At 39.5% G+C, this 18,160-nt stretch overlaps 1 protein-coding gene across 3 annotated transcripts in view; it reads right to left on the reverse strand.

Moving 5' to 3' along the window:
• The window catches only part of BTBD9 (BTB domain containing 9), a 419,768-nt gene that overhangs the window by 149,336 nt on the left and 252,272 nt on the right, over positions 1 to 18,160 (reverse strand). For all 3 annotated transcript variants that reach the window (XM_059077216.2, XM_067006126.1, XM_067006127.1), the window contains one exon: positions 2,435 to 2,544. In XM_059077216.2, coding sequence (XP_058933199.1) covers positions 2,435 to 2,544 — 110 coding nt within the window. The remainder of the gene's footprint in view (positions 1 to 2,434; positions 2,545 to 18,160) is intronic.

Here is an 18,160-nt window from a genome sequence, read left to right on the forward strand (position 1 = left end):
ACCCTACTAGTTATTCATGATGACATTATTTTAGCTTTATTTTTTCCCCCATGAAAAACTGAAGTTCGTATCAGTGGTTCTCAAGGGAGAACTGCATATTTCATAGGAAAGAGGGAGCAGTAGGCAGCTACAATTTAAAAATAACTCCAGGTGATTCTGACACACACTGTGGTCCCACTAGAGGACCACTCCTTTCTTGGAGGTCCCTGTAGAGTGGCTGGCTGAGGCCTGTGTGCAGCTAAAATGCACCTGAGATCATCAACATGGAAAGCTGGCCATTACTACTTCAAACACCCCTGTAAACTCAGCAGAGCTGCCATGTCAGACAAAGAATAACGAAATCTGCCTACACTCCTTCATAACTCAAACCATGTCCCTGACTGCCCAGCATGGGGGCAACTTTGCGCTGTAAGATAGTAAAATAAGAGCCAAAGGGGATCCTGCTGGAGGCCATCTGCTGACAGATACACACACATATCTGCCTATATGCTCCTATTTGGTGGAGGGATGATGACAGACAAATGACTGCAGTGCTCTTTGTGGTCAAACTTGTGAGCATCATAGAAGAGGACTTGAAGAAAAGAGTTTGACCAGATACCAAAAACACTTCTTGCATCTCTGCAATCTTCTTTCATCCCCTGACATGTCTGAGACTATTATGGCTTCTGATAATGCTGACTAACTCAGTTTAGACAAAACATACAGACCAACAACAACATCCCTCACTACAACTGATCCCAAGTTTCATTCCTGCAATGGCCTTTCATGCCAGACAGACCTGTTTCTTTGATAATTATAGTGTCCACAAAACTGTTTTTCTCCAGTAAGAAGGGGGAGGTGCCTTCTATGCAGCATGCTCAAAATGCAGTGCACTGGGCTGAAGCCAGTAGCCAAATACTCTACACATCCTGTGACTGAAGGTGGTTTGGTTTCTAATAAGATCCTTCTCAGTAAGGATGCCCCTAACTACACAATCACATACACAGTGAAGCCTAGTCTATAAAACAACTTGGGCAGCAGGTGAAAAGGAGTGGCTTCCCCCAAACACCCCATCATCACAATTCTATGACCCTCCACGGAGTTAAAAGCCTTGATAATATCAGGTAATGCTTCAGCACTAACTTTCAAATGACTTAAAAGTCACAAAGATTATCAACATTTATATTTAATACTAAAAATTACATCCATAGCAAAATTAAAACCAAATTATTTATTTTAGTTGAGCTCTAAAAGTTCTCTATACATTGGGATAATTTCTACTCCCGTTACTTTATTAATATTACTCTCCTAAATTTCCCTAAAGTAAAGGATTACATTTAGGAAACACACGGCGTTAGGAAAATTTAGACTTTTGACCATTCAAAGAATTAGTAAACATTTGCAAGTTACTCTCATATTTCCCATTCTAGTTTTCACCATGTTTTTAGGACACAGTCAATATGTGCTGTGTCCCAGCATGAACAGGACTTGGAGAGGAGAGGAGAAATTAGTCCCTTTGTAAAGGTAAAGTACTTTAGGTACACCAAGGCACTGGCATCTTATCCCTCCACTTGAACATACAAAGTCCCTTTTCAAAGAAAGCTGCAGTAAAGGTGCAGATTCAAGGATCTAATTAGTTAAACTATGATCTTGGTAGGAAATGAGCAAAAACCTGTGGGCATGGATAAAAGAGGTCTAGACAGGAAAAGCTACTCATGGTATCTGGAATATTAAGACCTGGGATGGACTATACACAAAGCCAGCCTAAATATTACTTAAAACAAAAGCAAAAACAAAACATAACACAAAATAACCAAATAGACAACTAAACAAAATTTAAAATGCCCTTTCGAAAGATCAGCCAGGTCATATTTCCCACAAGATAACTTAATTTTCATTACAATAATTCATTTACTATGGTCCTATTTAAATTTATATGCAGGCATTTTCTTGAGGTGAATTTGGCAAAGTAGGGCAAATATGGACTGCTGTGTCCATGAAAAGAAGATATTTTCACAGCTGAGCACACCATTTATATCAAATCAGAGGCTAAAATATCTGCATAGCCTTGGAAAGTAGGAGCATTGGATCAATAATATAGCAACTTCCTCCCTGATCCTACCTACCATTAAACATAGAAAAGCCTTTGGTCTAAGAGGCTTTGACTATCATAAGCACTCCCCACATAGCAAATGTGAATGAATCACTAGAACATTTTCACTTCTTAACTATTAGTACAATATTTACATTCTTTTAAGTTTACTGGAATTATTATTTTGACTACTTCTAAAAATATAAGCCCTCTCTATGTCACTCAGCCATAAGGCATTCAAATCAACCAGAGTTCTTAGTCAAAGCTGATTAAGAGGTGAATTAAGATGAGTTAATGAAATAACAAAATATTTGAAGATAAAATATCTAAGTGTATACACAAAAATACAATTGTAACACTTACCTAATAGCCCCTTCTCCAGAGTGAAGGTTTTGTTTGTAAACATACATTCAAAAGCCACAATGTGAAAAATCTTATTCACTGTGTTGTGAGTCCCAACTATTCGAATATACCTGGGGGTAAAAAGAAAAGAAAATCTGTTGAAGAAAATGAGCTTCCATCGTAATGAATCCAAAGATAACAGAATAAGATACACTATGTAAACATACAGTGTACCAGAGCATGGACTAAAGGAGACTCTGAATTGGCTTCAGACCCTGTACCTGCTCCTTAGGGCTAGCTCCAACTGAGTCTGGAAGAATTACAGCAAAATTAAGGAGGCACCACTTTCCAGAGAATGAAGTAGAACTTAGATTTGGTTTACCTAGAAAATCAAAGCAGGGATTGTTCAGCTCAACCCCTGAATGTCAGTACAATTGTATATCCATGAGACATTTACACTGGAGAATAACAAACAGCTTCTATCCTTGCTTTGTGGTTAGGAATGTGCCTGTGCACAGGTACACAAACACACACAAAGTCAAATGCTTTCCAACTCAATGAAAGCTTTCATCCATTGGAAGAAATGCATGAAATCAATACTGCTTTCTTGTTGAAAGTAAAAATCCACGGAAACTACTGAAAACCACTCACAGCTTCTTGTATTTTAATATTGCTCCTGAATCCTTGTTAGGAAGTTAACCCTATATACTTACGCCAGCCCCCCACTTGACTGCTAGGAAGCCTTCTCCTGACCAGAGGAAGTGATCAGCAGAGGTGACCCAGTCTGCTCTGCAGCCTCCCTCCTGGCCACACTGATCTGGCATCTGCATACAGTGCAGTTTCACAGGGCAAGTCTCGAGCCTCTCGGCCTGATCACCCTCTCTGACAAACAAGCATTAACCTTGGAGCAACTTGCTCCTTTCACTCTTCAAAGGGACCTAACAGTTCACAGGTTAATGAACAGACAAACTTACTCTTCTGAGTGTCACACAATTCCAGAGGGAATGTAATGTGCCACACAGTCTTACTGGAATTCAAAAGAAGAATAAGAAAAAAAATAACTAGATTAACTGATAACACTCTCTCAAATTATGAACTATGTACTCTGAAGGATGGGGCATACTAAACGAACAGATTTCAATTAGGAGATGACAGACTGGGCAAGGTTTTAATAATATCTTCCCTCCGCTATGTAAAACAACCTTCCACTTAGATGATACAATTTTACGTCTGAGTTAATCGCTGTTCACTAATTCGGTAATTTCCTTACATTTCTCGTCACTCCAAGTTAACTGTATAATGTAAATGCCAATTGTAAAAATTCACATAAAAGAGGCTATATTGAGGGGTTTTGTATCGTGGGCTATTTTCCCTCCTGTTTCTTCAAACCTGAATCTCACCGCATTCCCTATGCACCTCATTTAGCCACCTGCTCCTTGACATGAGCTGATCGCTCATCTTCATAACCGATAGTAATGCTTTCTCCTGGACTGGCTGCTCAGTGTTCCCATATCCACTGCAGGGAGACACTGCTCTTCCTGTGTGGAGAGTCAGGGCAACTGTGGTGCTCACCAGAGCCCTCTGGGTAAGCAGAAGGTTGGCCCTGATCTGTTCTCTCAAGCCCTCAAGGCAGACAGAAGGTGCTGATTTTACTGGGTTTGGGTGGGTGGGTGAGGTTCATTTAAAATAAGTTCTAAATGATCTGGGTAGAATGGATGTGTGGTTCTTTACTGTAGGCAGTAACAATCTCTCTGGGCTTTCTGGAGCGGAAGGGGTGTGTTAAGCCTGGCACCTTGGCCTGAATCTAATTTTGCCCATTTCCTTAAACCCACAGGAACTCAACAAGCATAGCACTTTCAACCGCACATAGTCGTGACAGTCTGAGTGCTGCTGTCTGCAATCTTGGAGGGAATGTGGTTTGGTGGAATTTGATCAGATCATTTTCCTGTTCCCTAGGTCAAATCTCTCAAAGGAGAGAAAGCTCTCCTAATACTGTGCAAGGCAGAGGGGCCAGGAAGGGACTAATAGGGCCTTTCCCCACTGGCAGTTCTTAAGGTTAAATAGTTCAGGATGACCTAAGGGGATGCAGTAATGTCCCCCCAACCCCTTTCTTTTCAAAACATTATATGGAACCAGGCTCTCCTAGTTTAGATAACAGTCATTTCCCAAATTTTACCCTGGTGCAAATATCAGGGGTGGGAGAAAATATAGAACCTTCCCCTCCCTTGTCCCCCAATTATAGAAACTAAAAATAAAAAAATTGTACTGGAATACATTTTACAGCCTTAATGATAGTGTTTGTGATAACTAACAAGATAATATGTATGATTGCAAAAGCATTGAGAGATGCCTCCAGATAAAAAGTTCTATATAAATGAAGATAATGTTATCTCTGCTGCATAATCCTGAGGTCAAATTAGCAATTCACCACTGTACATCACACTTCCTGATTAGCCTGTTATATGTAATGCTCACAAGTTTAATTATTCTAGTTCTACAATACTTCTGAGTCTACATAAAATTATAGCCTAATTTACAAAAATGGCATAAAGACTCAAATACACATTAAAAAATGGTAACAAAGTCACAAGAAAGAAGCCATGCTCCTTTTCTCCAGCAAGGAATTGTTTAGCATAGGACTCTATCCTTTACTGAAGATCTTGACTAGAAATAGCAAACAGGCTTTAACTAATCCCCCAACTTCAGTGACTGGTAGGGCAGCCTGGAGCTCTCCATTAAGAACACAGGGGCCCTGTTCAGCTCAGGGGAAGGCATGCCCTGATCCATGAGCAACGTCTAGAGGAAGAAGGAGGCAGCACCATCAAGGTACCATCTTTGATCATAAGCAGATTTCCCTAATGGGGCTCACAAGGGAACATCCTGGAGGCAGAAGTTATCACTATCCAAGCTACTGAAAAATCCAAGGGCTGGTGATGCGAGGGAGTCCTCTCTCTCTTTCCTTTTTTTTCTTTGAAAAACAAAACAAAACTTGCTTCTGGGTCATAACACCTAAACAGGAGAAGCAGATGCCACATTTCTCTGTCACAAAAGATTCTGAATAAGAGGTAAAACTTAAGCTTTTTTTTCTTTCAACATCATCTCTCCAATGCACACTCAGACTCTGATTTAACCTGATAATAAGCGCAGTGGCAGCTAGTGACTTCATCACTGTGCAGAGAGGGGCACTGCTGAAAAATATGACAGCTATCCTTTGTTCTCTCTGAGGTCCACAAAAGCAGCTCAGACAGTTGGAAGATAATTAAAACTTAAACAATGCTGATAAAGGCAGATATGCAACAGATTGGCCATTTCTTTTTTTAAAAAAATTTAGTGTCTTTAAAAACATTTTTATTTACTTTATTTATTTATTTTTGGCTGTGTTCGGTCTTCATTGCTGAGCGCGGTCTTTCTCTAATTGCAGTGAGCGGGGGCTACTCTTCATTGAGGTGTGCAGACTTCTCATTGTGGTGGCTTCTCTTGTTGCGGTGCGTGGGCTCTAGGTGCACGGGCTTCAGTAGTTGTGGTTCGCGGGCTCTAGAGCGCAGGCTCAGTAGTTGTGGTGCACGGGCTTAGTTGCTCCGCAGCATGTGGGATCTTCCCAGACCAGGGCTCGAACCCGTGTCCCCTGCATTGGCAGATGGATTCTTAACCACTGCACTACCAGGGAAGCCCCAGATTGGCCATTTCTGATGAGGATGAATGCTGTTCACATGACCCCTGGTGAAACAGTCTGTTTCCAATATTCTCCTCCCTTCCCTGTGTTAGCTGTCTTCTAGTCACTGACAAAGAAACCTTCCAAGGATAGCACTCTGAAATTGAAAGGCACTATAGAGTTTCGAAGTACTTGCTTTAGAGTCTAACAGGACCAGGTGTGTAGCCCAGGCCCATCACTTAATTAGCTGTGTTACTTCCAGGAAAAAAATGTTTTAAACCTTTCTGAACCCCAATTTCCTTCTCTATAAAATGTCAGTACATAAGCCTTATATGATATTTAAACAAGATAATTATTTAAAGTGTCTAATGCAGTGCTTGGCAGAGTAGAGTATCATTAAATAGAAATGCAAAGAGTAGGTCGTTGGAGGCGGCATTTCTTTTGGACTTCAAGACTGCTGGTTGTCTGGGAGAGCATTCCTAACTGTGGTTGTTAAAGTGGTGCATCCGCATCCATGAAGAGGCAGGCCCAAGGATGAACTTCAAGAGCACGGGCAGGGGCTAGTCCTTACCCTTAGGGCCCCACAGTATATGTAGAAGGAAGCTACATTCCAAACGCAGATTACCTGGTGCTATGTTATTTCCTGCTTTAAGCCCCTAGTCTTTAGAAAAGTCTATTTTAAATGTTCTTGACCTGACTCAGCTCTGAATAAGGAAACAAGGGAAGATCTTTTCTCCATATTTGGTCCAGCCACTCATGCCCACAGAAGAGTTTCTTTTTTGTGCTACTCTGGAAGTTTGGAGTTTTAATTTATTAAGAAAAATAGCACTTCTTACAAAGAAACATCATAATACTGTGACCTAGAAAATTTCTGCCTTGGAGATTTCATTATATTCTCTGCCTGTCCTGGGAAGGTACTACAGATTCCTATTCTTAACCTATCTTTCCATCATTTATTGTCAGGACGCTACCATATTTCATTTCTAAGTCACATGCAATACATCTTTAACAAACTGAATATGGAAAAACAGCATCTTGTATACCCTCACTTTAAACCCCTTGGAACCCTCTAGTCTTGGTATTCTTTAGTCTTTAGCCTACTTGTGGTTACAGTTGATCCTTAACCTTTGCCTCTAGTTATAAGATCATCTAACACTGTACTGAGCAGGTTCTACTACAAGATAAAATTGAATTCAGCAAAAAAATTTTAAATGAGCTCTCAAGGGATCAACTAAAGCCAAAATCCATCATAATTTTATTCTTTGGTAAACAAAGTTTTATTCTCAAATTGAACTTTACATTCTTGGGTTAAACAAAGATGCTTGAGAAAACCAGGGTTAGCCTAAGACTGGGATCCTTAACAGCACAAGAAGGAATCCTTAACATTTTGGCTCTTCCTCTGAGGTCTCCATGGAGGACTCTGCAGAGAAAAACTGTTCTTTGCTGTGGCCAGAGGCAGTTACCTGACAAGAACTTTAGCTACAGCATTTACTAGGGATTTAGGACCATGTGGGATTTGAATTCACCATTTCCACGATTTCCTATTTGACCTTTCCTCTCAAGGAGATATGAAGAATGTACATAAATAATTCTCTAGCCGAAAAAGCTGGAAATGTATGTGGGTTTCCCCAGTATGATATTTTCTTCTAGTTCTAGGTACCAAGTTAATGCTCTTATAATCAAACCACAGACCAGAGGGTGAAGTGACTTCAGGTCTTGTTGCTAAGGCAGCAAGTGGAAAACAGTTTACTGCCAGAATGACAAAAAGTTTCTAGAAAAAGCATGTTGCGACAGAACAGATTTGTTACTCTTAGAAAACCTTCCCTCTGGCTGATCTGTGGAGCTATAGATTCTCTTCTACTGACTTCAGCAAGGGGCCCCAGCAGCATTTGCTTATTTGGTAGAGGAAGAATTATTGAAAGGTTAAACACTCTGCCAGAGTTAGCCTAAGCAGAGGCTACTGTCTCAGAGAACAGCCCTAATGCTGTCTGACCATTACCCCTGCAGAGGGAGCAATCATGTTCCAGCAACTCCACTATTCAACCTGAAGGGCAAACAAAACAAGAAGTCATCTTGTTTTTCAGAGAAAATTGATGCTATACAGAATCAAGTATGCAGAAGGGATAAGATCGGTAAATAATTACTAACACAGCATAACCCAGTGCTACCCAAAATAGAAAGTCATTCCAACATTAGAGATAAATATTTAAGTGTTGCTTTTTATTTGAGAGAAATGTGCATTTTTAACAATAGGCTTTTTTTCCCCACCCCCGAATATGCAGAACCTAAAACCTGCCATAATAATATGTCTTCAATCTATGAAAACATATTTGAAATTAATATCACAAAAGAACTTATTATAGTATTTATTCACATAAATCATATGAAAGTGATATAACCTGTAAATTTATTTAATTCATTTCTATTTTCTGCTTGCACATTTGCCAGTCAATAGCCTTGTAGGTATACTGAGTAAATGTGCTATTAATCAAGATTTAATAAACACTTACTAGGTACAAGAAATTCTGCTAAGCACTGTGAGGAATGGACCAGAAAGGACATAAGCCTTCATCTGGAGAAGTTTATAGTGCAGTTTAGAAGGTAAGACTAAAACCCATCAAACTGTATGATTTTTGACAGGACTGAGCTGAGTGACCTAGGTTCTAGTCAGAGCTTCACAATGCATCAGGTATAAAATTGGGGGCAAATTTCTTAATTTCTCTCAGTCTCAGGCTCCACGTTGGTAGTAGTGGTAAGGAGAAAGACATAAGAGCCTCTGACCTATTCACAAATGGTAGCGTAACCTTAAAACACCAAATTTAGCAGCATGAACTTTAAAAGTCCTCCCTGCGAACAAAACAAAACATAGCTAAAACAGAAAGAATCCTTTTCCTGCTCCGCCCCCCCCACCCCCAGATGATCACAATCTTACCCAAAAAATATTAACTGAGTATTTACCATGTCTCAGCTACTCCTGCTGGGTGCTGGGATATGGAATTGAACACTACAGATAAAATCTATTCCTCATGGAATTTACATTTCAGGTCAGGAGACAGACAACAAATAAAAAAATTAAATAATTAGCCACTGGTTGGTAGGTGATCTATTTAGCATAGAACTTTATAGACAAACTTACTAAACTGGAAGGATAAACAGTTATAAAACCTCTCCCTGCAGGAATAAAAGAAGAGTCAAATGGGAAGGCATGACTAGCTCTGAGAATATGGATATACCGTAGATGAGTCTGCGATATCGACACAGTATACCTATTATCCATATATAGCAGGATATAGGCAAAAATCTAATTAAGTAGGTTTGTTAGGGTCTGGAAAGAGGAACTGATTTGAATCTCGTGGGAAGAAATGTCTTATTTTATTTATTTCATGGTTTCATTTTCTTTTTATCTCTGCTTTTTTTCGGATTGTAATTTTCAAGGGATTATAGAAAGACAAAATGGCAAGTGAAAGATATAAAATGAAAAATGAATAAGGGAGAGAGGGAGGGAGGGAGGGAAGAAAGGAGAAAGAAAGAAGAGAGACAAAGGGAGGAGTCAGAGGAGGGAGGGGGAGGGGAGGAAAAGATCATGAATATGTATAAACCAATCCCTTCTTCTGTCTGTTATGTGTTATTGTGAACAAATCCCCGTGTGGGAATACTGTTAACCAATTTCATTACTCAATAAAACATCTGAAACCAACACAAAGTATATTTTAAGAAATAGAACTAAATTACCAAAAGTTCAATATTTGCATTTTTTCATTAACTTTTCCCCTAGCCCAAGATGCTGGGAGTGGGAGACAGAATTTCACCAGTTTTATCTTTAAAATGGCTGCATTATCTTTTTCAGTTTATCCAGTAGGCTGTGCATTTCCACGAATGTAGACAAATGAGTCTAATGGAATTGTGCACTAGAGAAAAAGTAGAAGAAAATTAAATTTGTTAGTTTCCCTATGAATCTGTAAGAACTCATTTGGTAACTATGACCTGTAGCCAGCCTGCTGTAGGATCATGATGGGTAAGGGAAGTTCCTCTTTTTTTTTTTTTTTAAACCTAAGACTACGGTAGAGATATGCCACTTACTATAACTTAAAATTTTAAGGGCTGGAGGAGCCTGTCCCTTTTTTATTCCTTTTAGGGTGGAAGATTAAATACAGAAGGAAGAGAGGCAAACAGAAGGAGAAAGAATTTGCCTCTCCCTGAAGAAAAATCTAAGAATCCTTCTAAGAATGTTAACATTTGACACACTGAGAAACCAGACAGGAATTGTGTAAGATAGTTAGAATACCAGAAGTGAAAACTGAGAGACAAGTCAAGAGAGTAATAAAGAGAGCATAGGGAGTAAGAAAACCATGAATTTCGTTCCAGACCTCTGAGAAACTAGCAGTGGAATTAAAATAAAAGCTACCAGCTTCTGAACACATCCCATGTGCTAGCCCTTGCATGCATTATTTCCTTTCATGGAAAACTCATACCCTACACACTCATAATCAGGCTGGAGATTTCAAAGCTCAACAGAACACACGTCCCTCAAAGCCTCTGTATTCCTTACGAGCTATGTAAAGAAACCTGTGTTCCAGGCAGTAACAGCTTCTAACAGAGAACTAACTGAAATATATTTGGAGAAAACAAGTTCAACCCAGAAAAGCTACACACTTGCCACCTACTATCCCCGACTTCTATGCTCACAAAAAATTTCAGGGACCATCCTTTGCCCTTTGCGAAGTTTTCGACCTTTACCTAGAGAATTGATCAGGGAGAAAAAAAAAAAGATCCAGAGATTTACTTAGCACATAATTCAAGTATCAGCATAACTAGGTACAAAGCTACCAACCAGAGGCAGAGTAATCAAAGTAAACAAAAATGATACTACAGAAAACTTGAGAAGAACACTCACACCAACAGCACAGGGAATGCAAATGATAATAGGAAACAGAAGTATTTTTGTCTTGGGAGCCAAAACTGGTGTGGCTATGTTCTATCTCCGGGTTTGTTAAAGCCGGAAGTGCATGACTGATTTCGCTGTAGAAGCCTGTACACTCCAGCTTCCAAACAGCATGAAGGATTACTAATTTCAGCATTACTGGTATAAGAGATTTTGCTCCTAAAATCTGTCACTGTGTTAGAACTTTAATACAAGCAAAAGAGAAAAGAAAATAGCAAGATGTTCTGAGTGGCACTATTTGGTGACCTACAGAGTGTGCAGCTTATAGTAGGGGCTGAGCAGACATGAGACAGCTTCAAACCTAACAGTCTGCCCAATCATTTTAGAAGACATTTCCCCATACTCATGCCTTTTGTGTTAGGAGTCCTATGTACTGTGGAAGTTTTGAAGCCTGTCCCAAACCATACTTCTACTGGATTAGCAAGCAGGTTGGGAGGTGGAGTAGTTTGGCAAGGATTTTTGTTTTCCTTCCCCAAAGCTTCTTAAGAGTTCAACCATTCATGACCTAGACTTTACTGGTATAGCATTAGTGCTAAGTCAGTGATCAGAAAGAAAATGTCAATCCTTACACTTGTCTGAGAAATTCAAGGAAAGAAAAACTTATGAGAGAAATGCACATACACTAAAATGTATAGTTTGTAAGAGAGGATTTATTTTTTAATAAACAAGAAGATTCTATTATATTACTAGTAGTCACTGCTACTGCTGTGGTGTTTGCAATCCTCATTAAAATAAAACAAAACTGGCTTAACTATTTCTCTTTCTTCTTTTACAAAGAAACTTTTACACATACATAGTTTAAAAAGTCAAAGAGCCTATAAGATTTATTGTGAAAAATACTCCCTCCATGCTCCATTTCCTTCTCCCCCCTCCTTCTCTCCCCAGAGGCAACTGTTCTTACCCATTTTAATGGAATATTTCAGGATTTATCTCACATCTATAATTATCATGCTTTTAATGCTACTTCTTGATTTTCCAGCTTTAGGCCTTACCTACCAATCTACTACTACGAAAGACAACTTTTTAGCTCTCCCCTCCATATGTACCCTTTTCCTATCCCCCCATTTAGACTGTATTGTAACTTTGGTTGAATCAATACTCAGTGTTTACATCATGATTATGTAGATATTATTCACAACTAATATATGGAGTACTTTCCTTTCCTGCACAGTTTTTCTTCCCTACTAAGGGAAAGAGCCTTGATTTTTGGTTGGAAGTAGTTTTCTTTCAGAATTTTGAAGGTCTTATTCTACTGCCTGTTAAGTTTCTAGTTTTGCTATTGAGAAATCATTATGATACCTGACTTGATTTCTCTCTTCCTTTTTTGCTTTTATTTTTTTAATTTTAAAAACATGTCCTGTTCTGGAAACATGCAGGTTTTTCTCTGCTTCCCTAGTATTATGAAATTTCATGATGCCTTAATATGGGTCTATTTTCTTCTACTGTGTCGGGCACTCAGAAGGCCTTTGCAATCTGGAAATCCACGTATTGATAATTCAGTTTTAGTAAATGTTCTTGAATTATTGTTATTGACTTCTTCCCTTGGATTTTTTTAATCTCTCTTTAAGAAACTCCTAGTTTTGAATATTGGACCTCCTTATCTTTACTTGCATTTTCATATTTCCTCTATGTCTTTTTTTTTTTGTGGTGCGCGGGCCTCTCACTGTTGTGGCCTCTCCCGTTGCGGAGCACAGGCTCCAGACGCGCAGGCTCAGCGGCCATGGCTCACAGGCCCAGCCACTCCACAGCATGCGGGATCTTTCCAGACCGGGGCACGAACCCATGTCCCCTGCATCGGCAGGCGGATTCTCAACCACTGCGCCACCAGGGAAGCCCTCCTCTATGTCATTTTTTTGTGATTTTGTTCCACTCTGTGGGAGAGTTCCTCAACTTTATCATCTGTGCTCTCTACCGAGTTTTCCATTTCTGCTTTAATATTTTAAATTTCCAACTGTATTTCTCATTTTCCAAATGTTCCTTTTTTATGGCTTTTCCTTCTTGGTCTAAGATTGCCATATTTAATCTCTCTGAAGACAGCAATAATTTTTTTTAAAGTTTTCATCTCCCTGTATAGTTTGTTTTTTCCTGTTTGTTTTAGTCTTTATGTTTCATATTAGTTTCCTCAAATGTCTGGTTGTCAAGAAAGTTGTCAGGAAGGAACCTAGACATTTTCCTCTAAAGGAAATTCTGAGATTATAGTTGCCTGAATGGGTCAACTGTCAGGAAAATCTCACTTTCAGATTCTTTAGCTCTTCCCTCTTAGACTGACTGAACTATCTAGAAAGATGTTTCTAATCCTCTGCATGGGAAATACGGGCTTGACTACCAGAGTTTCAGAGTGGTGAAACAGGGTAGGGGTATTCGTCTGAATGTGTGGCAGGGGAGGTATTACTGAAAGGTAGGGTCTAAGCATCAGACCACCTAATCTTCCTGTAGTACGACCTTTCTAACCTATGCATGGTTTCCCACTTTAGAGACCTTCTGTTTTACCTCTGTTTTATCTTCATCAAAGAATAAATTTCCAAAGTCAGATAGAGAAAGACAAATACTGTATGATCTCTTTTATATGTGGAATCTAAAAAAGCCTAACTCATAAAACAGAGTAGAATGGTAGTTGCCAGGGGCTGGGAAGTGAGTGAAATGGGGAGATATTGGTCAGTTGGTACAAATTTCCAGTTATAAGTTCTGGGGACCTAATGTACAGCATGGAGACTACAGTTAACCAAACTGTATTATATATTTGAAATATATATTTGAAAGTTGCTAAGAGGGTAGATCTTAAATGTTCTCACCATTAGGAAAAGGTACTTCTGTGAGGTGACAAATGTTAAATAAACCTACTGTGGTGATCATTTCACAATATATGTGTATCAAATCATTAGGTTATAACCTAAATGGGAAAAGAATTTGAAAAAAAATAATACATGTATATGTATAACTAAATCACTGAGCTGTACACCTGAAGCTAACACAACATTGCTAATCAACTACACTCCAATATAAAATAAAAAGTTAAAAAAATCATCATGTTATATATCATCATGTTTAGCTTAAACAATGTTATATGTCAATTATATCTTAATAGATCTGGAAAAAAAGAATACATTTCCAGTTTTCTATCAGAGTGGAGAAGAAGCAGTCAAAGTTCTGTGAAGTGGGGAAGAGAAGCTAGAGCTCTTAATTGTTTCATAAGTACATAGTTAATCAGTCTTCTCATTTTAGCCCCTTCCTACCTAATCTCCTTCATCACAGCTTCAAAGGTGCCTGGGGCCCCTAACTCCTAAGTCTTCGAGGATTTAGTGGCTTAGGATTCAGTTTTCCTGAGTCTGTTAAATAATTTACCAATTATTCATCTGCATATTTTTAATCTCCTCTTCCCATTTTCTTTATCCTTATAGATTAACATCTTAAAAATTCCTTTACTGTCATTTTAGTAGGATCTTGTTCTGAAGCATGTGAGAATCAATGTGTGTTCATTCTGCCATCATTACCTGAAAGCTTAACTATTTTTCACAAAAGTATGTCCATGCCTGTGATTATTTCTATAAGGATAAAGGTTCAATCAAGGATCTTTGCCGGACTTACTGAGTCTGAGACCTTGGATCTTCCAAGCTGCTGTGGCCACAAGGGGACACCTCTAAATTTGTCTGGTACTTAGGACAATAATACAGGGGATAATAACCATTCTTCTTCATTTCCTTCCCTGTCTTCAGCCTGAGGGCTACAACTCTTTTTTCTTTCTAGTCTTGAAATAACATTGTTATTGCTCTTGTTGCTGCTCTTCCATCCCCTTCCTTGTCCCATTCCTTCTACCACATCGTCATACGGTTGTCTCAGATTATTTAGCTATTTTATCTTTTGGACTTGTTTTTCACTAATTAAATGTCCAAACAGGGATATGCCCAGACAGTTCCATAAATTATCACCATTCTGCAGAAAGATTCAAATCACTGAGTGATTTTGTTAGCCACAGTCTCCCTGTCTCTGAAAGAAAGGGGGAGGGTGTTAATTCCCACTAAGTAAAAATAAAATAATTCAGCTCAACCTCACACTGAAACAACTGCACAGACAGCATTGGTTACTCTGTTTACCTTAATAACTGTGGAAAAACACCATCTCCTCCCCTTCCCACTCTCTCCAGAACAATCATCATGCTCCAAACGCAGATGGGGTGATTTAGACTCTCTGGAGCTGAGACAGGCTTATCTGGTGTTCTTCCTGCACATTTGTGCTGCACTCTTCTTCTGCTGCTGTCACACGACCCAGATGGTTCAGATAACAGCTGCTGCAGGGGACCTGATGGATTCAGCTGTGGGTCGCCTGGAGGCTTCCCTAATGCCCCAGCCCAGCCAGCTGCATCTAAACAGAGCCATGGGAAGCAAGTGCCAAAGTAAGAGAAAGTATATACTGTACATCCTCTTTAATCCTTGGAGTTACTGCAGCAAAAGCAAAAAGAGAAGGGGAGGAAGAATAAAGAAATACCTCCCAGGGGTGGGGAGCAGGGCGGCCAAGGATTCTAAATCAGACAACTGGAGTGCAAGGTGCAGGTGGAATAAGAAGAAAGCTTTCAAAAAGAGTCCATTCAATTTTACTGCTTACTCCAGGGAGTCCAAGAAAATTCTCAAGTTTTTGGTTTGTTTTCATTCAGTGAGTCAGGATTTAAAGATAATAGGAAGTAATTTCCAACTGATTGTGAATTTTTTGTTAAGCTAAGGAAAGTTAAGTTAGGCACACAGGATGACCAACCATCTATGTTGGCCCAGGACTGTGTTGGTTTTAGTACTGAACGTCTCACAGCCCAGGAAGCCACTCAGTCTCAGGCGAACCAGTATAGATGTTCACCCTTCACCACCAACAGCTATTCCCCCTTCCGGGACTCATGTGAAGCTGGGCTGCATTCACATTCTGCTCAGCACCTTCCTTATCTTCCAGGGCCACTCCTGCCACACAAATGCTCTCCAGCCTCTATCACACACAGTCAAACAGACAAGGGCATGAAAAGGCCATTCTGTGTTTGACTCTCAGTGGAAAAGGGAACTGTGTCATTCAGAGTCCTCCCAGCTTCCTTTCTGGAGTCCTATCAGAAGCACAAGCCTTCTAGCCCACACAGGTGGATCAAAGTGATCATGGCAGAAACTGAAAACATGGCTCATCTCAGTGCCTGAAGAAACAATGCATCCCTCAGTAACTTGAAAATGCAGAACTCCAAAAAGGAGGAAGCCAAAGAAAACTCAATTACACAGAGGCTGATAATTCAGTGTATGGATTACTCAGGCTTTCTTCCCTGCTCTCCCCTCCCTCTGGTCCCAGTCATTAGGCCATTTCACTGCTCATTAGCAGGGAGGAGGAAAAAAGGAAAGGAGGGGAAAAGTTGAACTAGCCAATTTTTCTATTTATGAGGAAGGGCATTCAAACTATTGGCTCCAGGGGTTCTTTGGTGGGGAGAGAGGATCGGGAATTGGAGGCTGTGGCACTGTCTATTGATTTTAATCATTTGGTCTCTCTTAATTCCCAAACAGAACGAATTGTTGCTCCTCTATTTTCACTGAAGGGCTAGCAAAAGTATAAATGTTAGACAAAAAGAAAAAAAAATTACTAGTTAAGCCACACAGGATTCCATCTTAAAAAAAAAAAAGTCCTTTGTCAAACACCAGAGACAACTGTTAATACTGCCAATTTACAAAATAACTATAATTGGATGATTATATATTATGCTTTAGAAAATTTACAGCCTACATTAAAGAAGTCCCTCAGTTCAGATTAAGTGGGAAATACCAGTTTAAGAAAGACACTGGAAATCACAATTCAGTTTTGAAACAACTTCTCAAAGCCTTGGTTTCCTTATCCATAAAAGGGAAAGTAACAGTACCTAACTTTGGGGGAGTTAAATGATACATGTATTAAGTGGTTGGTCAGTACTTGACCAGGCACATTCTAAGGGCTCAGTAATTGGTAGCTAGCGAATAGTAGGTACTCAAAAATATTAAATGACTATATTTGACATCATTAATTTAGCAATGTTTTTATTGAGGAACTATTATATACTGAATACTGTTAGGCACTAGATATGGAAATAAATATGAATCAGTTAATTCTTAAAAGGCCCACTGTTTTAATGCAGATTGATAATTACAATATATATTAATAAATATTATTTTACAAATACTACACAAAATAGCATAGTAGCACAAAGGAATGTCATCCAATCCAGACTGGGAAGATTTGAGAAGGCTTCCCAGATGTGATTGCTGAGTACTGAAACATGAGTGGGTTATGCCAGGAAAAAATGTGCGTAGAAGAAAAATCCAGGGAGAAGAGTAGCATGTGCAAAGTGTAGGAAAGCAACACCCCAGAAGCCTGGGAGAACTGTGGGCAGGGCAGTTGACTGAGTCTTGACTGCACTTGGCTGGAGCACAAATAAAAATGGAAGCACAGGGCTTAGCTATGAAGAGAAGAACAACAGGATGATGGCTAGAGGGAGACTGTAGAGTCAAGAGAAGGATCGTTTTATTCATTAGTAAGTGGAACTTATCTGAGCACGTTTAAAGACAGGCTGTAGGGGAAAGAGCCTGAGTAGAGAGGTAGAGGTTTCTGCTCCCTACCAGCCTATGGGTGGAATGGTCTCTGACTAAGGGTATCCCTTTACCAGTTTTAATGAGACAAGGTCTTCTTGTTACCTGTTCAAATGTTGAGGAGGTCTGAATTGATGGCTCTCAATCCTGGCTGCCCATCAGAATCACCTGGGGAGCTTAAAAAATATATGGATGCCACCCTTAGAGATTCTAATTTAATTAGAATGAGGCAGAGATTCTAACATATAGCTAAGGGTGGGAATCAGATTATAGTCTAAATCATAATAAACACCTATAGTCATGCATAAATAAAAACATGTACTTTAAGAGCAAAGATAAATTACTGTGGGGTTAATGCTGCTCTGGATTACTGGACTGCTGCTTCACTTCTTCAGTGTGTCTGCACTCATTTTTCTGGCTCCATCAGTAGCTACTTCTATCATATGCCCTATGTTTGACTCATGGGCCATTCCTCAATGTACTTGTGGTGTCTGTGCCCTCCTAGTGTGGTTTCTGCTCCTGGGCATAACTTTCTCCCCTTAATCCCTTACTTTTCCTATAAAGCCCAGCTCAAAGGATAC

The sequence above is a fragment of the Kogia breviceps genome, chromosome 10, assembly GCF_026419965.1.
Source record: "Kogia breviceps isolate mKogBre1 chromosome 10, mKogBre1 haplotype 1, whole genome shotgun sequence".
NCBI classification, from domain to species: Eukaryota; Metazoa; Chordata; class Mammalia; order Artiodactyla; family Physeteridae; genus Kogia; species Kogia breviceps.